General features: G+C 30.2%; 2 protein-coding genes across 2 annotated transcripts in view; one reads left to right on the top strand and one right to left on the bottom strand.

The window, feature by feature from the left end:
• The window catches only part of LOC139426007 (uncharacterized), a 491,229-nt gene that overhangs the window by 295,299 nt on the left and 170,249 nt on the right, over positions 1-25,681 (top strand). The window lies entirely within an intron of this gene.
• Positions 832-18,270, bottom strand: LOC107445309 (pre-mRNA-splicing factor RBM22). Its single transcript, XM_016059673.3, has 9 exons — positions 18,135-18,270; positions 18,007-18,060; positions 14,910-15,072; positions 13,500-13,600; positions 11,367-11,539; positions 8,561-8,761; positions 6,724-6,968; positions 4,641-4,796; positions 832-2,078 (listed from the first exon to the last, which is right to left on the bottom strand). Exons 1-9 carry the CDS (start codon positions 18,186-18,188, stop codon positions 1,813-1,815), a joined length of 1,413 nt encoding a protein of 470 aa, XP_015915159.1. The 5' UTR covers positions 18,189-18,270; the 3' UTR covers positions 832-1,812.

Raw genomic sequence — 25,681 nt, 5'->3', positions numbered from 1 at the left:
AAAAAAAATAACCACCAAAGCATCGGAACAAACTTGAGCCATAAATGGATTCAGCCCAAAGACAGTATTTAAAAATAGAAGCTAATATCCTAAATCTTTTTCCACCTACACCAGAATCTTTCCTAAATTGCACAGTCCCATAGCGGTCAAAGGTTTCTGCATTCGTTTAGCAACAGTAGGAGAATTTTATGTGGCATTCTAGTTTAACAGCTGTAATGGAGCAAATTTTGATGCAAGCAAAGTATTGCTAAGTTGATGATATTTCAACTGTTTGGCGATACATTTCCGTTAAAAAAAAGTGGGTATAATGGATGAAATAATTTAAATTAAGAAAATTAGCAAATAATTTAAATTAGTGAAATTAAAAAAAATATCAAAGAAAAATTTCCAGCTTTTCTTTAAAATTCCCTGATTTTTCCAGGTTTTTATCCAAATTTCCCTGATATTTCCAGGTTTTTTCCAGTATAAAAAAAATTCCCTGATAATTCCAGGTTTTCAAGGTTTTCCAGGTGGGTGGCCACCCTGTAAAAACACTTAAAAATATTGCTTACATTTTGCTTTCAAATAGTAATATTTTCCAAAATTTTGCTTTGCACTTGAAAGGTCAACTTTTCCCATAATTTGTGCAAAAAAAGCTACTCAAATTGAAATACTACAACCGATAACTTAGAATCCAATTTTGCATTAACTATATTTTCATAGGATATAGTTTTGATATTAGCACAATTTGTACAAATGCACTTTAATTACCTTTATTTAAAAGAAATTACAGCATTTTGGCAGGAAATTTTGTAAAAGAAATTTAAAAAACTAAAATAATTCAGAGTATGCTTCTTTTCCCACATTTCATTTATTTAAATAAATAAACTCATCAACTATAAAATCAATGTTGTAATAAGACAAAAAATCAATATAAGGACAGAATAAAAACAAATTTCATTCACACAGAACGCTCCCTTTATTAAATGTCACAACTAAAAAAAATAAATTTTTAAACATATAAAAATAAAGTGACAGTTTATGTCTGAAGCTATTTTTCCTGACAATAAAAATAAAAGACTGTTTCATTTTAGTAATTAAAGTTTAAAAAAAAGATATAATTTTATGGAAAAAAGAAAACCCATACATAAAAGTAATCATTAAAATTGTTTTAACATTATATACTAGAGTATCAAAACTCAAAAATCTAAAACAAACACTAAATACAATTTATAAACTTATAATTAACATTAAAACTGCCAGATTCTTGTAGTTGGTACGATACAAATTGATAAATTAGTGTTAGTTTTCTATACCTCAATATTGAGAAAATATTCATTCTGAGATATCTTTCTTTGAAATGCTATTTAAAACAATATTATACGAAATCGGGTAGCAAGTTTTATGTAATGAGATAAAACTACGTTTAAATATATGAGGAGTTTCTTATCACCATTTTTTGGAAAGAAAAAAAAAAACAACATTGAAACTTATTAAAATAATGTTTTAAGCTAAGTCAATATGTAATAATATGTCAAAAATTTTCCAGTGAAGAGTTGGTAATATTTGATATAATCAGCTTCTTTTCGCAGTTGAGTGAAAATTGGAAACTTTCAAACAGATTCTGATTTTTTTTAACAAAAAATTAAAAAAAAAATTATTTTAGCAATATACCAACTGCCCTAATAGTTTGTATAATTTATCCATTGCCAGTGTTGTTATATATGTTTACTTTTAGTTTTATATATACTTGTTACTTCCTTTCAGATTTCTGACAAATCAGTACAAAGATCAAATATCTTACATTTTTTGTACAAATTGAGAAGAATGCATTTAAGATTTAGTAGCAGCGCCAGAAGATCCCATTCTTTGAGGATCTTGTGATGGATAATGAATTGCAGGTTTTGCTTGTGTTGAAGAGTCCTCAGAGCTTGTTGATGCTGCTGGTTCAGAAGATGGAGGTTGCGGAGGGGGTGGCGGATAAGAACCAGGAGGCCGTAAACCAGGGGGCATAGCAACAGGAGGGGGGCGTATTGAAACACTTCGTTGTCTCATGAAATGCATAGGGGGTGGAGGAGGTGGCAATGAAAAGCCTAAACCTAAAAAGAAATTTATTATTAGTCCAGTTTGAATGCAACGAATAAATTATAAATAGTATTCTGATGTTTAATTTTATTAGAAAACACCAAATTTTTAATCTCATAGGCAATTTTTCGTTGCAGAGATGGAGTTTGGTGGAGTTTAAATGTGTGCAACTTTGTTAGATAAAAATGACTTCTGAGTTACACGCTATTTAATTTTAGTTATACATTCCAATACAGATAAATAAATAAACATTTATTTTCTCGCAATGCTATCATAAAACAACATGGTTTATCAAAAATTTGTCTTGGCAGCTAACTTACTTATACAGCACTACTGTATCGACCAACCATCTCTTTTCCAGTCTTCCTCCTGATTTAAAGATGAAAGTTTTCTACATTAAGTTTTCTTAAATTTCTATTATCATTTAATCTTTCAATGTGCCCCAAGCATGCCAAACGTTTTACTTTAATAAATTGAATTATGTTTTTTGGTCTGATTAAACGGTTAAGTTCACTATTATTTCTAAATATTGAAGCATTATTTATTTTAATGTATTTGAAAATTCTTCTAATATTTTTCCTTTCGAAGACTTGATTCGTCTTTATTTCTTAGAGTCCACTGCCATACATAACTATAGGTCTAGATAACTGATTTATAGATCTTTAGCTTGATCTCCTTAATAAGAAGTTGAATAAGTATTTCTTGAATAAGTATTGATATAAGTAAAAACATTTACTTCCTTTTTGTACCCGGGATTTAATTTCTTTGAATAGATTGTTAGTATCATTAATAATTGAATCAAGGTAGGTATAACTGGAAACTCTTTCAAATTTATAGCTATCTACCACAAGTGGTGATGAAGTAGTGGTAGATTTTGTTTGGGCCATAAATTTAAAGTCTACTCCTGTAGTGTATGAATAGTAGAAGAAAAATTATTATTTAACAACAGATGGCGGTCGGTGATGTGTAATGACATTGGGCATGATATGATGTAAGAACACCAGCGATTGTATGGGGTCTGATTGATAGCAGTAGACCATTCCGTCACTTCCGCAATTTGCGTGATGCATTATTTGCAATAAAAGTGTTGTTATAAAGTAGGATGAATGGATAAACAGCTAATGGATATAATCCTGCAATCCTCATAAAATAAGCAAAACATCACAACTTTGTTTGCTGCTTTTATAAGATGATTAGTAATGAAATTAAAGCAGACCTACTTCAACTCAAAATAAAAATATCATCAGAAAAGGCACGAAGGTGAATTTTCTTAGTAATAATGGAGTCTCCCAAATCCTGGTGGCGAATTATATATTCAAGTGCCATAATAAAAAACAATGGTGATAATCAATCCCTCTGTCTGACATCAACATCTTTGGCAGCTATAAAAATTATCTATGGGTTTTTTTTTCTAGCAATTTCTTTTTGATGGTAAAAAAAGAAGATATTTTAAATGTCATATTAGTATGATTAATGAATTTTGACTTCCTTATTTGAAAAATCACTTTTTGTTGTATTGAATTTGTGTTTTCATGTAAATCTATGTGGTTTTGTAGAATGTTTCTTTGGCAGTTATTGCTACTAACAGTTTTTAAAAAAAACTTAAATAAAGTAGATCTTTAACACATTCGCTGCCGATCACGCACCAGTGCGTGATATGACGTCAACACTATGAAGCCAGCCACGCGCCAGCTCGTGGTGTGGGGTGATGTCTCAGTAGCCAGTCACGCGCTAACACGGGAAAATCTTTCACTGATTATTTATTCTCCTGTTCATTTGGCATTACATGCAGAGTATTCTTGCAGGTATTGGCATGGAGTGATGATTATAAACTACGCATATATAATCATAGTTTTGAAATTAATAATGTATTTTTTATTAAAAAAATTATCTTGTGATATGAGTAATATAGATGATAATGCAGGGCCATTGCACCCGAAAAAAAGAAAATTTCAAAATAAGAAGGCTCTAACGGATGGAGAAATACCAAATTTGTTGGCTGAACTATCGGATGAGTACCCGAGTGATTTAAGTTATAACAGTGATGAGGAATTTGTTCCTTCCACTAATGCCTATGGTATTTCGTATTCTGATGATGACGATGAAGAACGAATTGGGCAAGAGGTTGCATGCCAGTTTATAATATTTCATTTATATTAAATATTTGATAGTAATAAAGTATCATATAAAAATAATGCATTTTGAAACTCATCTTCATTATTTTGTTTGATGTTTACGCATCACGTGCTAGCGCGTAATGCGGCATTTAGGAAATAATTTTACCTGTAGTGCCTATCGCGCGCTGGCGCGGCGTCAAAATATTGTATCAGGAAACGCTTGCATATTATTTAGAAATCAGTATGACGAACACAATTATGTTTTATTACAACTTTTCAATATATTTGTTATAAAAAGTAAATCGGCTTCTGGGAAAAACCCTCTACTACTGAGGGACAATAACTATCATGACATCCACGCGTGACCGGAAGCGAATGTGTTGAAGAACTTTTTTTGTAAAATGCAATGTCTTTAAAAAAAGTGATTTCTTTATGAATACAGTGGTAGACCCTGTTTACCTAATGGTGGTGGTCCTTGCATCATGGCGAGAGGAGGTGGATATGGCGGCATTGCATTTCCGGGAGGTGGTAGAGGAGGAGCAGGAGGCAATATGGAGGGTGTTGCTGGCAAATTGAAGTAGTTGTTAGCCAATTCTTCAGGAGGAGCAGGCAAAGCTAATGGGATAAGAAAAACATTCCCTTTCAGTTCAAATATTAACTAATAATTTCATAATTCAAAATTAAATCAGAAACAACAACTTAATTTCAAGCAATTATTGATATTGACACTATACCACCTCAATTCATAATAAAGAAGAAATAAAACTTTAAGATTTTAAAATATTTAAAATTCAAGTCTTAAAACAATCAAAGCCACATTAAAAATAAATAAATATCAATCTGCATTAAAAAATTTTGCCTTTTAAAAAACTTTGATTTGTTCATATATACCAAATATATATATATCTATTCTAAATATTCGTAAAATTATTTTTACTAACATAATTACCTTAGCACCTATACATATTTTGTTTACCATTTTATTTTAAATGTCAGTGTCTCCTATTCGATAAACTCAGTACTTTCAATAACTAAATAAATAACAAAACAAAAAATTACACTCATAAAAAATTTAAAATGTTGTTTTCGTGTCCATGAATAGGGTTGTTCTCTAGATGCCATTAAAATACATAAATAAATTGTTACAAAAATTGTAATAAAAATAATACAAATTTTAAAAATTGTCACAAAATTCCATACCATGTATAAAATTACAATAATAATAATAAATGAATGAGAGAGAAAGGATATTAATGAAATAAACTGCAAAATACAATTTTCATTTTAAAAACTTCAACATTTTGATAAACAACTCACAGTTTTATGAACTGTGCAAAATGATCCAATGAAAGAAGAAAATTTAAATTCAATAAAAAAAATTTCTTATTTTTTATGAACCGTTAAATTCTTAATATTTTTTCTCCCATTTGGAAAATTTTTCAATTAAGATTTGACTGATTGTAAAATAATGGCTGAATCTCAGAGTAAAATATTTTAATATAACAGCTAGGCTGTTCCGGGCTTGTTGACACACACCATTTATGTCGAGAAGTCCATAAACTTTAACCCCTTAAAGCACAGAATTTCTGGAGAAAAAAAAAACGGACAAAAAACAGCACTTTTTTTAATGTAAAAAAATTGATTCCGCTTCTGATTCAACTTTTTTTTGGTGGACAATTTTGATATACTGAGCTTTTGTTCCATGGAAAAAGGCTATATTTTATTCTTAAATAAATAAGTGTTATAGCTTACAATCCTATATAAATGATAAATATCAATAAAACGATTTTTTTCTTAGCTTTCACATTGTTATTTTCAATTCTCGATTATACTCAAGTGTGAAAAATTATAGCAGCATAAAATACAACGTCACTCGAATTATCTCGAATGTGCACAGTTTGGCCTGTTTACTGCGCTCGAACTAACTCGAGGGCACAAGTTAAGGGGTTAAAATATAAGATATATATTGTCCTTCTTGTCATTTAAACAGAATATTACAGGAATAAAATACAGAAAGAAAGGAACTATCAGCCAAAACACTGAAATACCAAAAAGTGCAACTGTTTTCAAATGCAAATTTTTGATGTCCTATGGTCCTAAAACATTTAGTTTATAATAAGTAAAAATTGGTAAAAGAAAAATTATTATCAATTACTCAACTCTTAAGATCATATAATAATTTCAAAGTTTTATGAACGCAAAAACAAAATTTTAGTTTCATGTGAAGACTATTCTGAATGGAGTTCAAAAAGTTACATAACATTTTAAAAATTAACTTCTTCTTCAATGGCAAGCCAGCCCAGGGTGGGCCATTGCCTTCCTCAGAAGCAAGCTCCAAGTTATCCTATTCTTGAATAGACTCTTCCAGTTTATTACAAATTAACTCCAATCATATTCTTATCAACGTTTTTTTCTTTTTTGAAGAAACAAGTTTTGAGGATCAAAAATGTATAGTGTCTTCAAAAAATTTTTAACCGCTTTTTACAACACAATTATATTTTTAATATTTAAAATAAATTAGCTTTATAAATTCTGAACATACCTTCTGGCAATCCAGGAACTGGTTCCAAGTTCTTCATTTCAGTATCCTTAGAAGTATTAGTGCTAATTTTAGCTTGCGATCTACCCCATTTGATGGTTAGTCTACGTCCACTTAGAATCAACTTATTAAAAGCTTTTTCCGCAGCAAGTTCTGCAGCTTGCCTTGTCGTAAATTGGATGAATGCACACTGTTGTTTAGTCAATAAAGTTATGGAGCGTATTTCTCCATATTGGTAGAAATGGTCCCTATAAACAGAATAAAAAAGTAGAAAATCAATTTTATAGCTGAAAAATAGAGATAATATAATTTTATAGCTGAAAAATAGAGATTAATATAACATTTACATAAAATATAAAAAAAATAACATAAAAGAGTGATCAATGTATGGATTGTGATTTAAATTTGGAAATCATGTAACCATTTTACATAGATTGCTAAATTTGGTTGAAAAATAAAAAATATTTTTTCAATATTTCATCGTGAAGAACTAACTCTTATTATTAAGAGCAATTATTTTGAATACTTTTCATAAAAATTGTCAAGAAATTTCATTCTCTATCAGTATAATTAATATACAAGAGTTTAATTATACTATATGTTTTAATAACTTCTAAACACCATAATTTTATTGTGATTCATCGTCTGTCTAGGTTTTCCTGAGAGGTACCTACTTTGCGAAAATTTAGACATAATTTGTGAAAATTAAAAATTATTTTTAAAAAATCAACACAAAAATATGGATATATCGTTTCTTACGGGATACAAAAATAATATTTTAAGAAAAAGTACTTTGTGAAACTACCGTTTTTCCTAAAGTTGAATTTGTGAAGGCACTGCTAAACGGTAGTAAATTTGGCCTGGACAGACCCCTGTTCCTGTGTAATTAAGAATGTTTATTTTTCATTTTTAATTTAAAAATAGATGTTATGTAGATTAGGTGTTGGATTGTAATTACAAATAAAACTAGAAAAGGTTTTGCATCTTAGATTTAAGAATTAGGCTTATACTGAAATACATCATAAATAATATTGGGAAATTTTTCTTATTATTTAAAAATAAAAAATAATTAATTTAAGAAATTGAATAAGGTAATGAATGATAGTACCAATATTTTTCATCAACACTGACAAACTGTTATCTTGTTAAATAAATATGTTTCAATTAAGTTCCCCTTATACACCTAAGAATATATACATTCACAAGAAAAAGTAAAGAATACATATTGGTATATTTAAGTATATCTTATAGATTTAAAGTGTTGAATAATTCAATGGAATGAGTATAGTAATAAAATAATTGATATAAATATAATTAATTTTTCAAATAATTTAATAAGATAATGATTGGTATTATCAATATTATTTTTCACCAACATTGACAAACTATTATCTTGTTCGATAAATATGTTTCGATTAAGTTTTGCTCATACAACTAAGAATACGTACATTCACAAGAAAAATTAAAAAGTGCACATTGATATTCTCAAGTACATGTTATAGACTTATAATGTTGAATAATTCAAATAATTGAATATGTATAGTAAGAAAATAATTGATATAAATATAATTAATGTTATATCAAATAATTGAATAAAAATAATTTATTCAAACAATTCAATAAGATATGAATGATAGTATCAAAATTATTTTTATTGATATTGATTATCACCCATACAACAAAAAATATGTATTTTCACAAAAAAAGTAAAATGTGCATACTGGTATTGCTCAGGATATATTATAGATTCACATCATTGAATATTTAACACAAGACATTTTTCTCCCAATATCATTAAAATCTCATAAAGAACATTTATTAAAATCTCATAAAAGCATACTTTAATTCCTTCTCAGTAATCTTTTCTCCAAGATTTCCAACATATAAAGTAGTTATTGTCTTATCTTCAGGTGTTTCAAGTTTTGGCATAGCTGATGCTCGTCTTAGTAGTTTATCTGCGACAGGATCATTTGCACCATAATATCTATCTTTAATGTTTTGATCGGCTAATGGATCGTCTGGGTCTGTAGGTTTTTCATGCCTAAAATTAGTATATAAAAAAATCAGTTCTCTAAAATATAAAACAAAAATTTCACATTAGCAACAATTTATAAAAATAAGAGATGATCTCAGAAAAAAAAATTACACAAAAGTTCAAAATTAATAGCGATCCATTGATTTAAGATCATTAAAAATTGGTTCAAACAAACATAAAATAGTTATCAGTAGTCATCATGCCAGCAATCAAAAAAGGAAGATAGTATGCTATTATTCATTAATTTACTTTCTTGATTTTATGTTTTGGACTATGTTTTTGTCACAAATCAACATTGTGAGATTACACATTCTCTGTACTATAATTTTTTTTTTTACATTAAAATTCACTTTATTAACTTCTTTTTTAAAAAAGTCCAATTGAGACACACAAACCCGTGAAAATATATCTGGACAATTAACATCTTTAAGAGTTATCTATCCCATGGACCAGTGATTAGACTTTCATAGCTAATACCCCTATTAATTATAGGATTATGTCTGTGACAAAACAATATATGATCAGTGTTTTCACAACAGCGCGAGAATCTCGCATATTTTCTTTTTTTCTCGCATTAAAAAATGATTAACGCGAGAAGTTCGCGCAATCTATTAATCAATTTTAAAATATGGGAATCTCCCAAATTTTGGAGAAAAATTCGCCTTACGCAATTTTGAAAAAGAGATGAAAACAGCTACCGTAAACCGGGGTGAGTCTACCCATTTTTTCAGTTTGTCAACTTTCAAGTGGTCAAACTTTTGTAAATATTAAAGAAAAAAGGCTTTTAATAGGTGTTTCGGAATCGCTATTTATCCCTCTTTAAAGCTGTGAAATCGATTTTAGAAAATATTAACAGTTACGCTGTTACTGTATATTTTTATAGAACTGCTGACAAATCTCTTGTATGGGACGAGTCTACCCATTCTACTAAAATGAATGTTAACATTGTAAATAATCAAATTTTACTATTAAATTATTATTTTAGTTACTATATAGGATATTTATGAAGTAAAATTCATAACTTTATTATATATTCCATTTTTTTATTCATAAAATAACACAAATTGAGTATTTGATCGATTATCACATTTTGATCACAGTTGTTTTTATAATCATTAACATTATAAAATAACATTTTTTTCTGATTATTGTTGATAGAAATAAATTAAAATTAATATAAATTTACAATTAAATAATTAATAAATAATAATAATTAAAGATTATTAACAAAATCATGGCCTTTTTTTGTAACATTTAAATCCATTTGTTTTGCGAATATGATTTCGAACCATCTGTAATAATTCGTGTAATGCCTTGCATTATACAATTTTAGATATGAAGCACATATTTCTAACTTAACAAAATTCATACAAATTAAATGAACTAAGTGCAGTTAAACAAAGCGCATTGCTATTATGCTGGCTGTTAAGCTTGATTCATTCTAATGTAAGTATCAAATTGTAAGCAACAGTTCGCAAAAAATCATTAATAGTTGAGTCAAAACCAATTTGAAATTAGAAGAAAATTCTAACATAAATATTTCATTTCATAAAACAATTTTTAAATCTTTTTAAAATTCAGGTAAGTTAGAAACATAGATTTTATTTTAAAATAGGCATGCATAAACTTATTCATCGCAATTAAAGCCTTATTTAATATAATAAAAAGCTTTAGTAAAATAAGATCATTTAATAATAATAACTCTTCCCCTTTCCTTTTAAATACACACAGGTAATAGAAATTGCAGGAGGACAAAAGATGTTTCATAATCTACTAAATTTGTAAAATCACATACAGTTCCTTTAATTAGCTAAAATTTGTAAATCACAAATAGATTTTTGTTCATGGGTGATAGACTGAAATCCCTTATCTTTATGTTATACATTCTTCACAACGTAAGAAAAAATATTGTAAATACTCAGGTGGAAAATTTTTTGTTTTTAAAAATACGATTGAGTACTTATAATTGCAACATCACAAATCAAGCGAATAAAAAAAAAATATTTGTCAAAATAATGATTTGTAATAAAATACCAAGATTTTAAAAACCAGGGAGAAATTTGAAAAAAAAAAAAAAAAAAAAAAAGTATGATAAAAATTGANAAAAAAAAAAAAAAAAAAGAGTATGATAAATATTTCACATTTAATTTTTGGCTTTTAACCCTCTTGCTCCATCTTGTTAAAATAATAAAACTAATATCCCGCATTTTCAAAAACTGCACTGTCCAGACACTTTAGCTGTCTAGGTTCTTGAGATTGTGTATCAATTTCTTGGTCAAATAATAAATATGAAACAAAGAGAGATAGAGAGAGAGAGTAAAAATTACGAAAACGAGATACTCAGGCAGTCAACGCAACAAAATGCTCTGCTATAAAAATTTAAGATCAGCATAAAAAATATTTATTTCAGAAAAATTTAAAACGAATAAAAGTTTAAATAATTAGTAATTTAAATGAAAACAATTATGGCAGAGAAATAAGTTTCTAAGATATTAATAAAATTAAATAAAGTTAAAAAATGTACAAACCATTACAATTTTACAATTTAAGCAGTGAATTTTCTATAAAAATTTAATTATTCAGATTAAAACAACAAACAAAACACTCTTACCTGTAAGGACACTCTTCACCACGTTTACACTCCCCTTTGACCCAAAAGCTACATATGTGGGGTCGATTTCTCTTGTAGTATGGAGTGGTTCTAGCTAATTTCATAAGAAGATCACCAGGAGTCGGAGCTTTACCAAGAGCTCCAAAAGGCTGACTTCCATCAGCATTAGCAATCTAGAAATATATATATAATCTGTAGAATAATTAAAAGAAAAGTAGCATACATAATTTCTATTGACAATTAGAAAACTAAAAAAAAATTACAAGAGCATAACAAAAGAACTTCCTGTTTAAAATTAAAAGCGACATTTCTGGGTTGCCACTTAAAACCGGAAAATAAATTTCCTGTATATATATTTAGTATATAAGGAGTAACACATAACCAAGATGTTTACAGATTGTTCTTAAAATACAATAATCCCTCAGTTTAAATCACTGGGAAAAAAAACAAGGAGCAGTAACAATTCAACAACATTTGAAATAAAATATGGTAACAGATTGGCGTTTATATTTGGAAACTGAAAAAAAAATTATAAATTATATAATGAATTAATTTACTGAATGCTAAATTTATCGTGAAAAGAAAAAAAATCAATCGTAGTGGAATCAGAAAAACAAGACTGCAATCTGCTTCATAAAATGATCGTATGTTTAAATTAATAAACAATTCTCCTTTTAGTTTTTTTATTTATAAAAACACGATCTTTAACGAAAGCAGATGTGATTCCACATCAAGAAAAGTTTGCAAATGATTCCACACTTCTAAAGAATCAGAATTTATTCAAAAGAAAAATAATTTACTTTTATTAATTGATTTGTTAACCGACGTCAAATAGATAAATATTTTTCTCTTTCATCTTCTGTTCACTGATATGCATGTGTGATGCATTTTCCCCACCCCCTCGCAAATCAAAGAGAAAAAGAAATCAGCAAGCCACTCCTTTGAGTTTGATTGACAGCCTAAAGGAGAAAGTAAAACATTCATCTCTTCCCTGCCTCCTCTCGATCCGAAGATCTTCAAGGTCACAGAAGAAATGACATTTCACTGGATGAATGGGGAAAAAAATTCTCACATTTTCTCTACTCAACTTAAAGATGAGTTCAATTTCCCCTCTTTTTCATAATTGCTCTAGTTTAAAATGGTGGGAAAACCGAGCAAAATTTCCCCCGGTTTTCTGGATACCGGATAAATGGTTCTCTACTGTATTTCAAAAAAATAAAAATATAAATAAAATTCCTGGTTTTTATATGATTTTTTTGATTCCCTGTATTTTCCTGGTTCTCCCGGTGCCGTGGTCTTCATAATTTTTGTTTTTGCAAACGATACTTTTAATTTTAATGACTATGGCAAACTTTCCAGAATACCTAGAATATAACTGAAAAAATACAGAAAAATCTTGACACAAGCTGACAAATTAAACTTTTCCAGACAATTCTGTTTTTTCAGTCATTTAAAATCTATCAGCAGAGATATAGCTTTGTAAAGAAAAAACAAGTTTACTGTTCACATATGCACATACGAGTTTGTTACAAACACTCTAATAATTATGTGCAAAATAGTATTAGCAAATTATAGCAGTTATTAATAAAGTGTGAAGTTGCATGTTTAAATGTTAATTGTTATCTACCTGCTTCAAGTCATCACAATTCTAGGAGTTTAATGCACATTTTCTATAATTATTGTTATTAAGTTATTCATTTATTTATTGTTTCATTATGTCAGAGTAATCTCAAGTAAAAACAGAAAACGATGATGGCATGTGAAAACATTTTCAATGAATTTATATTTTAGAAGCTGCCTGAAATCATTACTACATGTTGTTTATGTTAACGTTTTTGAAACGTGTTCCTAAACCAGATTATTCTAAAACCAACAATAATAGAAATAAAAATAGTTATGTAAAGGGTAAAAGCATCAAAGAAATTCACTTAATTGAGATAAATTTTCACTATGAGTTGGCCATGATTGATAGAAAATAATGCAAAGAAAAATTTCTTTATTTTGATTAGTTGAGCTAGTAAATATAGGATAAGGAGAATTTTAACAAAACATTATACCATCATAGAAATATATACAATATTATTCAATAAATTTTAAAGCTTTTTATATAGGAGTAAGTAAAAATAAATATACCTCACGTTCCATATTTTGAGAATAATATTCTCTATTGACTTCAGACTTGGGAATCTCATCTTTTAAATTTAAAGCATAATCTCGTACTTGTACAGGCAAACCTTGATAGAGAACAAAAAAATATATCAGTGCAAAGCTGGAAAAACCAGATTCACCAAATAAATGAGTTAAAAAAATAGTTGAAAAGTGAAAAAATTAGTTTTAATACCATGAAAACTTCTTATTTTGTGATGAGAAACTCATAAATAAATTTTTACTTAAGTAAAAAGTTACATTACTTACTTTAATATAAAATTATGTAATTTATGAATATAAATTACCATAGTATATAAAAAATAATTATATATATTTTATGACACTTTCTCAATACTAAAAATATTTAACTTAATAAAATATTTTAATTAACAGCAAAAACAAATCATATAACTCATGTAGCATAATGTTTTCTTTTTTTAAATAAATTAATATTTATGCTGGTAACATATGAAAGAAATGCTATAAAAAAATAAGCATTGCTTAAATATTATATTATTCAATTAAAAGAAATTACGCAAAATATTTTTATTTTTTGGTTTCCTGAAAAACCCATACACTTAAAATTTTTTACAGACATGGACATTTAAAAGTAAAATGGACAGATCCATTTCATAACATAATTCCATTTTTTTTTCTTAAGAAAATAGAGTGTAGAAATAGTTATTTGGATAACATTAAAATAGATAAGGAATATTTAATTCAATTTTGAAGCATTTTCATTTCCTAGATGTCAAAAAATGTCCCAATTTTTATATCATATCACAAAAATAATGAAACAAGAATATTCCCACAAATATAAACTCTGCATACTTTTAAATCTCAATGAAGAATAAAATCAATCATTTAGATGTTTTATCAAACCAATAAATTAAGCTATTTGTTTCTGTTTCTTGGTGAATTTTCTTATTGACACTAATTTCTTATATTATCTCTGCAGCACTCTTATTTTAAAATGCCAATGCTTTTTAGATTCCATTCTAATAAGTTTTTTATCACTTTTAGCTCTTCATGATAGTAAACGCAAGCATATTTGGCTGCAAGTTACGCTTACATGGAATAAACCTCTAGCACTAATAACTGTTCAGCATAAACAGTTCGTAAAGCAATTAAAACCTTACCTTTTATGTTCTTAGTGAACATGGTTTAAATAATAGTGAAACCTATTTCCTTTTTAATATGAGGACAATAGACAGCTTATGCCTCTAACTAGTTTAAAATACGCTAATGCTCTTTAAATAAATAACAGCATGAACCAGGAAACCCCCCCCAAAAAAAAACAATAAAAAATTCTTTAAAAAAATGTTGCAAGAGAAAAAATAAAATACCAAGGCTATTTTCATGACAAATAAAATATAATTTACTAAATAAACTTACCAAATTCTAAATCTAACAAGCATGTTTGACAAACATTCTTTTGCTTGCTACATGTTTGACAAACTTCAGTCTTTTTAAATCTCATTCTAGAACCAGGGCACCATCGAAACACCGTAAAAGGACGAGAACATATTTTGCACTCCTTTCCAAACTTTTCTTTAGTCTAGAAATACATTAAAAAGTCATAACATTTAAGACAAATATTGTAACTTGGCAGTGTTTTTTGGTCTAAGAATAAAATTTACTGAAATTATGCTAAGTAAAAATTTCATTAATTATCTAAAAAGAAATTAAACAAATATATAACAAAGGGTTTTCACACGGTCACCATTTTTAAGCATTATCTTTTAAAGCTTTTTTCAAGGGGGAAAAAAAAAACAGATTTTAAGTCAAAGTTTAAACTGCTGAAACAACGACAACAGAAAAAACTTTTAGTACGATTTGTGGGGAAATATTTAAGAACTTAAAGTAGTCATACGAACCCTAATTCTTGCAAAAAAATCTGAGATGGTCACCTTATATAAGGTAATACTAGCTGAAGCCACCAGCCACTAAATATATCAAGTAGCAATAAAAAGATTAGCTGTCATTTAGCATCCATTCACCACTATTTTTACCTTAAAAAATTCACTCTATGGACTTTTTTCCTTTTAAACAAATACAGAATTATGATTAAAATTAGAGAAATCATTATTGAATATTTCTTTATTTCATGCATGTTTCAGGAAAACTTTCTTCATTTTCCGAAACGAACTTTGTAAGGTTTCCCACATTTTGAGAAATGTTGCAAAAGAAATGCCGTATATTATTTAGTTAGTTCTTTTAATAATTTGAGACTTTAAATATTTGAAAAGTGGTCACATGCTTTAAAAAGTAGCAATAAAATTTCGAATATTGCCCTATATCTTTTTACATATTTTGAAAGTTTAAAATTGAGATGAAAAAGCTGTATTTTACTGTTTGTTTTTAACCTAAATAATGATATCAGTTACATTTAAATGTGTATTCATGATAAAGAAAAAGTCAAGTTTTTCTTTATACCTTCCAAGACACAAGTCAACCCAGGTGATTCAGGATGCCCATCTAAAGACAAAATTGTCAACATAGATGGAGCTGAGCTTCATTAAACAAGAGTCATGTGTCAAGAGATTCTGGCGTAGATTTTCTCGCATCATATACCACGCGATCTTGACATGACAAGTTTCATTTATTATGGTATCATCTTTTTCAGTTATTTATTTAAACTATGTAATCTTTTCCTTTTAAATGTGCTCTTGTGTTAGTACGTTTCGAATTATTTATCAAAAAAACATAAATATTACATTTACAAATTATATTTAATATCTAAATTACTTACAACTCAATTTAAATTTCTTAAAAATAAAATTAAGGACATATTTTAAATTATTAAAAAATAATATTCAATTACATTTTTAACTCATTTGAAAATAAAATTATAAAATTTTTTTTAATTACTTAAAAATATTTATTTTTAAATCACTTAAAAATAAAATTAAGCATAAATAGCTCAATGGTGATCAATTTAATATATCTATTGCTTAAAAATAAGTTATTAATGTAATAAAAATTTTATGTTTCAGTTTTCAATTTCTAAATATTTAAAAAATTGGATAAGACCCAAATGTTATACTATTTAAAAAAAAAAACTATAATAGAAATAATTTACATGAGAGAAAAACAAGGTATGCTGAAATTACTCAGTTAACACTTTAAGAGTGCACGAAATTCACTAACATAATAATCTTCCCTGTGGCAGAATTTTTTGGGGCTTTCTGCAACATACCTCTCTAATACTAATATCTTTCTGCAAGATACTTTTAAAAATAACAAATATACATGTTACTAAATTAAAGTAACAAAAGCGTAAACTTCAAAAAAAAAAAAATTAAATAAACTTCATAGATCAAATAAAAAATTTTTTTAATTAAATATGCAATATTTTTTATTCTAATATTATGGGCTATATTCTCGCATTTTGTAGGGGGAAAGCACACTAATTATTTTCTTTTTCGCGTTTCGGAAAATCATTATCTAATTAAAAAGTTTTTTTAAAAAATCGTGAAATCCGTAGCAGTAAATTGGACTCTTCAAAAAAGGGTTACTAAATGCACGTTTTCATTTCCAGATTCAGTTGTTGTAATAAATAATATCATATTAAAAATATCGGATTTTAAAACTAGGTGGAAATCAATAGTAATAACCACATTAAAAAAAACTAGAATGAAATTTCTTGCAGAAAAGAAAACCAAAATTTTTACTTCATTAATCTTTATTTATCATTGTTCTCAAATGAATAGAAAACACTTTTTTCACTCGGATGAGCGAAAAAGGCACCTTTTGAATATAATGCTGAAGAAAAAATAAAATCTTTCGAAAACTTCTGCAGAAAAAAAAATCTTTTTACATCACAAAAGAAAAATCTTTCTGCAAGAACTCTGTAACGTTCTGCGACAATGTCGCCACGATTCTGCCACGGGGATAATCTCTAGCCAATAGATTTTTAGTGGTAAATTAATAAATTTAGGAACATAAGAAATTCGTGATAAGGAAATCTCCCAAGGAAAATAAGCTCTAATTAAACCATTAAGTTAGTCAATGAATACACCCTATGAACAAGCCACAAGTCTACCTAAATATTAAATTCATAGGTCTCTACAAGTAGGAGGGGGATATTCCTTTCAATAGAGAAGCTCTAAAAATAGAGCCATGAGAGTCGTCACAATTCGTAATACGGAAATCACCCTAGGAAAGTAAGCTCTAATTAAACCATTAAGATCGTCAAGCCACAAGTTTACCTAGGTATTAAATTTTAATTTCATAGGTCCCTGTAAGAAATAGGGGAGGGGTATTCCTTTCAATACTTATTGCTGGATGAACACAATATGTTACAAGTTTACTTCACCTATATTTAAAAATAAATAACTAAATCTGTCACGAAGACGAGATCTCACGAAATGAGAAAGTTAAGAACCATTAATGCTAGTTATAAAAGTAGATATCACTATAAAAATATGGTTATTTGTCTGTTAAGAATATTTCGTGCAAATGAGTAAGATCTTAAAAAAATATTTCTTACCATACGAATGTAGGGATTATCACCAAGACATGTTTGGCAGAGAACGGGGAAATCCTAAAATAAAAATAATCATATTGAAATTTAAATTCTATACTTTAAATAAATACAGAAATCTTATCAATACTTACAGCTTCCTCCCAATTCAATCGATTATATGTATTTGCTCCTTTAGAAGTCGCCATTTCAAATCCGTTTTTGTTATGTTTTCATGATGAAGTAAGGAGCTTTATTCTGCCTATTTCTGTTAATCGCACACGAATGGGAACCTGATTAGATAAATATTTTCAGCGGATAAAGAGTCATCAGTCTGGTTCAACTAATTGTAATAGCCCAGGCATTGATTCAATAAGCATATCATGATTTACGGAATTGATCTAATTGGAAAGGTACTCCTTCCCATCTTTTTATTAGTTCCCGCAGCATTCAGGTTCTCATTCCACAGAAAGTGAGAATGGTCCTTCGGAAGTTTCTTCATTGCTACAAGTAGAATTTGTTGTTGTAGTTCATTTACGTCACACTAGAGCTGCACAATGGGCTATTGGCGACTGTCTGGGAAACATCCCTGACGATGATCCGAAGAGATACCATCACAATTTTGATCCTCTGCGGAGGGGATGGCTTCCCCGTTTCGGTAGACCGACGACCTGCACGTGAAATTGAGCACTTTACTGTAGAACAGTTTAACGAGGACCAATACCGCACACCCTCGGTCTCTACGCAGACGGATCTAAGTGATCACCCTCCTACACTGACCGCAGCCAGTGATGCTTGACTTCGGTGATCTGCTGGGAACCGTGTTTTAACGATCAGTCCACTGCGGGACACAAAATTTACTTTCAGTCGAAATTTCAATTTTCGTTTAAAGGTCATTCGCATTGAATGCGATTTTTATGCTGGCGACAAAATCACACGCGAACGAGAATCTGATTAGCGATTTTTTTAACAGAAAAGTATATTTCACCAATCTGGTTCTCATTCGCATTCGAAAAAGTCTCAGTCAGTAAGAATAGCTGAGATGTGCTGTATACATCACATCATCATCTATATATAGCAACCGATGTTTCAACTGCTTCCAGATGGTTGACAGAGCGTAAACAATAAAAAGCTTCTTAAGACCAGAAGAAACTTGGAAAACTTCCGGTGTTTCCCCCCCCCCGCTTATGTTATGCATATAAAGTGATGTGTGAACTGATTTTCTTCATATGTTTGGCGTGTTCTGTTTCGTGCAAAGAAAATGGTGACCGACTCTGCCAGTGATTCTGATGGAACTGAATGAAAACGTGATAAATTAATGTCTGATATTTACAGGCTCCCTCTAGAGGGCGTACTCGAGCGTTGCGATCGCGAATAGCAATCCGTGTTTCAGCTTCTTCCAGATGGTTGACAGAACATAAACAATAACAAGATTCTTAAGACCGGAAGCAATTTTGAAAACTTCCGGTGTATCCCTCCGCTTATGTTATGCATTCGAAGTGATGTGTGAACTGGTTTAATATTCTAGAGAGTTTTATTATTGTGATTTATGTTTGCGGCATAGCTACCGATACGATTATTATAAACATCAATTCACAAGTATATAAGACATGCTAACTCGATTCAATCTTGAGATACCTTTTGATAGTTAAAGGTTGGCATTTTCGAAAACTCCATGTTGTAAATATTAGCAAAATAAAGGTGACAGCTATTTTAAATAGTATTTAATATGAACTTAGAAATAAAAAAGGAAAAGAACGATTAGAAAAAATAAACTCGGAATATACAAGCAATAGAAGTTGCCAGATTACGAAAGTGCAGCTCTACAACATAAACAAAATATAGCGTGAGGCTCGCTGATAGCATGCTCGATTTATAACACTCCACCCACATTGGTGACCTGCGGACGAGCTGTGATCACGCCTTTTTCGATGAATGGTACACATTGAACAGTTGACTTGCAATTTGTGACTGCGTCATCGTCTTCCTTACGTTGTTGCTTCTCAGTCTCATTCGCATACTATGGGAACCAGCACATACTCGACTGCTAAGATTTTAGGAGAGATCACATATACACCGGTAAACTTAATACAGCTCTCACTACAAACGCCTAAAAAAAACTCGTTGAACTAAATATAGCTCTCAACATCCGATAAATTAATACGGCTCTCCTGATCTCTCGCAAATACTGCAACTAGTGGTATCCGTTCATCGAATTCTATTCCTAATTATTTTTTAAAGTCTCTTTCTAGACCTTAATTATTATTTTTTTTAAATTTGGATTTAAAAAAGTACTAATTCATTTTATTTTTTACTTTTTAAATTTGAATTAAAATAATTTTCATTATTTTTTTTTCCCTACATGATGCAAACACATTAGTACTTAAAATAAAATTCTCAAAGTACAACTTTTGCTCAAGTTTCTGTAAGAAATGAATTCAGTGTGGTATGTCATTTTCACACAAAAGTGTTTTTTGTTATTAAAATAATATATATATATAAAAAATAATTCTTATTTGATTAAATTTGAAGGAGGATTAGTCACCTTCCTGAATCTATGCTTTCTTTGACAAAATTATGTTCAGAAAATTTGAATAGGTTATATACACTTTAATTTCATTTTTTAAGCAGCTTATTTCAGAATTTGTATTTCTCATGAGTTATTTGATCAATTCTCTTCAAATTTTGAATTTGGTCAGTTGAAATAACGTAGACTAAAATTAGTGCAAAAATTTTTGTACCTTTCAATTCAAATGTTTTTGAACCATTAGTGAATTAAATAATAAAAATAGATAATTAAGATAAATAATTTTTTACATGGATATTAAAGATAAATACTTTTTTCCTTGAATATACAAATTTTATAATTGTATGCAAATACCTTTTGATTTCCTTTTATTATTTCCGGAGTTAGGGAACAAGTATAAATGGAAGTAAAGAGAACTAAAAAACTGAAACTTTCGTATTTGTACCATATACTTCAGATTTTAGCTACCCTCCATTTTTAAAGGTATTAAGAAAAGATAAAGGTTCATCAAGAAAAGTATATTCAGCGAAGAAAGTTTCTATGTCTGAATTCGTATCACTTGCTCTAATCAATCGGCAAATTTAAGGTAAACTATCAAGACTTATTCCTACCATTTGAAAATCCGATTATTACATCAGAGGTTTGTAAATCGTTGTTTTTTTTGGGGGGGGGGGGGGAAAANCAGACATTTTTTTTTGGGGGGGGGGGGGTAAATGCCTGCCGCCTCCACATTGTACCCCCTGCATACTCCTCGCTGGGTAACTAAATGGCAGGCAAACATTATGATGAATGTCAACAGAGCTTGTGATACGGCCTCATCCGTTGCGCCGGTGAACAAGGGATGCGTTCAGGAATTAGGTAGAGGTTCCTGTTCGAAAAGTTCATTACAGTCTCCAGTAGCACATGGTAAGCCCTCGGGGGAGCCCAGTGCTAATACCGCTGCTCTGCAGCCTCTTCTGAGTGCTGGTGAGGTGTCCAAAGGCACTGGCCCTGCCTCTGTAGGAGTCTCTGGTTTCCGGAGACACTCATGGGGCAGTGTGTCTGGCTCCACTGGACTATCTAAGAGCCAGAGAAGGAGGTTAAGAAAAATGGGGACCACTGGAGTGAGTGGCGGAGCTAAGAAGCCTAGGCCTTCTGACGCAACGGCCTCACCCAGTGTACCAAACCAAAGAGGTAAGAAGCCCAGAAAAGGTTTTGTTACTGGGAGAAGAAGCCAATCCAGGGAAGTGGTTCCTCCTAGTGGGGATGGACAAACAGGAGCTGGGGACCCAACCGGGAACCTCCTATCTTGAGTTTCTTTCGCTCACTCAATTAAGTCGACCAAGATTGCTATTGTGAGGGAGGATTTTCCTTTGAACAAGCTTTTTCAGAAAGACTCTGACAATATCCTCAGGAAGATCTTAGAGCTGACTGACGCCATTCCCTTTGGCGAAAGAATGCCTGAGATCTTCAGTAACAACGTACTGAGAGGAGCGTTGTTCATTTAGTGTAGTGATTACATGGTGGAGAGGATCAGAAACCACTTCAATTAGAAATCCTTGGGTGACCTCATGCGTAGAGTTTTAAGCGGTGATGAGTTACCTAAGTCTATGAAGGTGGCTTTTAAGACCAGGCAGAAGTTCTCTGATCAGGGCACCTTCTTGAGACGCCTTCAGAGACTTAACACAGGGCTGAAGTCTCATGAGATAGAGGGTTCTACAGAATGCTGCAGGGCCAGGCATCTCTGGATGGATCTTTGAGGTTAAGCCTGAGGACGTGGAAGATATAGTGAGGTCCAAATATGGAGCCCTCACTGGAGTGGATCGTGGAGTCTTCAGATTATAAACGATCCTAATAAGAAAAAGGTAGCAGAAGCTCCAACAACTTCGGGTGTCCTCCCTGTAGCACCAGAAGGAAATGCAACAGGAGGAAAAACTATGGAAGGCTAATTCAAGATAAGTTCAATTGGAGCTCTCAATTTTTCAGAGCTAGAGTTGGACATTGGGTCGGACGTAACTGTACGTCCTGACTCACCAGCATCTATGCTTGGTATTGACAAAGCAATAGAGCTGATAAAGGGAGATCATTCTTCTAACTAATCAAATCAATAGAGCTTCACAAGTGATGAATATTCCCTCTTTTATTATGCCTAGTGATTATGTCTCTAGTTCCGACAGTCAAACTGCTTTCCTATTACTGTCAAGGTGTAAATTCACCTCTTTGCTAGTGTGAGAAGGTTTCTCGGTCCTTTGTGACCTATCTACTCATAACAGGGTACCTGGACATATGGGTATTCTTGGAAATGAGTTAGCTGATGAAGCAGCATGAGCCGACTCTAATACAATTTTCTGGCGCCCTGAACCAGCCTTGGGAATTTCTCCCACCTCTTACAGGGCATCTATATTCAAACTCTGTGGCAAAATTGCTCATGAGCAATGGCGCGACACAGACAGTCAGAGTAAAGCTAAGGAGCAGAAGCGCAACTGCTCCAGTGTACGTCAGAAAGAGCTTCTAAAGCTAAACAGGAACAGCTTGAGGAAGATCATTGATCATCTCACTGGACTTGCATCCTCAGGAGACAACTATACGTAATGGGTATTGAAACTAATCCTCTTTACAGAGGTTGTCACCTTGAAGAAGAGACATCACGACATATACTATGTGATTGTGAGGTCTATTCTGCTTAAAGATTTGAGCATTTAGGGCAACATTATATTAAGGCCTGGGAACTGCAAGATGTTCCTGTAAGGTGTTTGCTGAATTTTATTTCAGTTATAGGGCTTTCTTGCTAATCATGATTTAGGGATTGGGTACAATAGACCTCTGGTCGATGTGCCCTGCTCTTGGAGCTGCCCAACCTCTAAGTTGTTTGCTTTTATTTTGTGCTTTGAACATCAATTCAGAGTTGTGGGTATTGCAAAGTTCGCTGTTTTAAATCATATAAATAAATAACACTTAAAAAAAGCAAATTATTTTTAAAAAATTGATCATTATTATTGTCATCAAACTAAGTACAGTATATTTACAATAACAGAATGCAAATCATTCAGTTCCTTGGTACGAAAACTTTATTAAATACAAAATAAATTTCACATAGATTCTGAGATTTGAGACAAGACAAACAGAAACAAATACGTATTTTAATACAGTGACTCTGGACATTTTCGTTTATTTTGGTCAATTGTGTTTCGGGAAGTCCTACATGCGTCAGTTTTTCGAGAATATCTGCTGAATAGGAATTAAAAATTTGAATATCATTAGTATAGAGATTATGACCATTTTAGTAAAGGACTGCATCATAATAATTAGCATTGAGTTCCATCACAGAGGAAATCAGTTTGAGAGAGACTATTTCCCCAGGCATTAATGAATTAAATAAACCAAATTTGGATTTTATTTAATTTTATTATTATTTTTTTTATATAATCTAAATAACTGTTTCTCTACATAGCAATATTCGCTCATTAACAGGGTGCGTAGCCAAATCTTTCAACAAAAAATAAGCACCTTTTAGGTACTTTTAAAGCACTCAAAAAATATTTATAAGCACTATATACATTAACAAAATGCAAACTAATTTTCAAAGACTTTAGATGTTCATGAGAAAATAACTAGTTTTTGACAAAGAACTCTTTTCTTGATTACAATAACGTTTATAAAATGATCAAGAGATTTTTCGATTCGCTATCAGAGGGGGGAAAATGAAGTCTGAAATTGAGAACATCTTGCAAGATGCAGCGAGTTGCTTATTTAGAGAAGGCCAATAATCTCACCGAAAACAGCTCAGCAGACGAACATACGGTAAGGACTCACAAGGATTTCATCAAACATGTAAAATGATGGGCGCTTTCATACGCTATGGACCGCCGGTACGCTGAAATGAATTGTGAAAACATTGAATAGAACAATGTGAAAACCACGCTTCTGCATATTGCGTACCGAAAATCGACATAGTAAAGAAAAAAATCTCCAAAAATTTTCCAAAAGAGAAAATTAAGCACTTTTTAAAAACACCCCATGAAAAACGCACCTTTAAGGGCTTTTAAATAACTAAAATTGAAAATAAGCACCTTTAAGCACTTTTTAAAAACGCTACGACATCTAAGCGAAAGACTATTGAAGATTAAAAAAGAGTGCCAATAGAAGAGAATTACGTTCAAATTACATGGAATATTTCAATTTCATCAATTCATTCCAGAATCAATTTGGAAAAAGTCACATTATAGTTTTGACAGCATTTATTAAAAATTAAGTTAGAATAAAAATTAAATATCATACAAACAAAAAATAAATATTTGTGTTGAAAGTTTCTGTTTGTCTGATTGAACAGTTCGTAATTTACCCTTCATAGTCTTTGCACAGTTTACCCGTTGGGAGGCCTGTTGACTTATAAAGTCATGCTCGGCAAAATAGGTAAGACCATGACTATTTAAACGTGAGTTATAGTAAACGTATTATTTTATTATATCTATTAATTAATTGCAAAGCCTAACGACATCCACACAAAATCTCTAATTTTATCACACAAAAATAGTCATCAAAAGAAAAATATATGAAATACGCTTTTCATATTTCAATTTGTTTAGCATATTGGAAAATAGAAAGCTTAAAATCAGCTCATCTTCATAGAATATAAATATTTGCAAATGTGTTTCTCCTCAAGTGACAAGAAAGCAAAAAAAAAAACATTTGTCTTACAAAGAGTATAAATTTTAAAAAATAAATATGAATCAAACAACATTTATGAATTGAATTTCAAACATCCTTATCATTTGTATGACGAGTTCTGCAATAAAATATATAGGATGACCCGGGGTAATTCACGATCACTCTGTTTCTGGGGTAAATAATGATCACCTAAGTTTTATTTTAAAAAAATTATTTTTTTTTAAATTTAAGACATGGACAAGAATGCTTGTACACTTTACTAGAGTATAACTACATTTACTTAATAATAATTTTCTGTTTAATCTAACAAAATAAGTATCTTTTAAACTGCTTTCTGTATTTTCCATTTCAAAGATGGGTTTCAAAATGTGCACATTTCTGCAAAGATCTCCCTCCTTCTCTTAATAATAAATATTTTGAGTCACTTTCTTTTTCTTTGATATAAAAGTAGTGTAAGCTTTTGTTTAATTGTTTCACATCTACTGTAAACATTATAATTAATTATAAGGAACTCTTTGTTGTTACAGT

This window comes from Parasteatoda tepidariorum, chromosome 7 (assembly GCF_043381705.1).
Source record: "Parasteatoda tepidariorum isolate YZ-2023 chromosome 7, CAS_Ptep_4.0, whole genome shotgun sequence".
Taxonomy (NCBI): Eukaryota; Metazoa; Arthropoda; class Arachnida; order Araneae; family Theridiidae; genus Parasteatoda; species Parasteatoda tepidariorum.
Note: the sequence above shows the minus strand (reverse complement) of the source record. Positions and strands in the feature narration are given on the sequence as shown.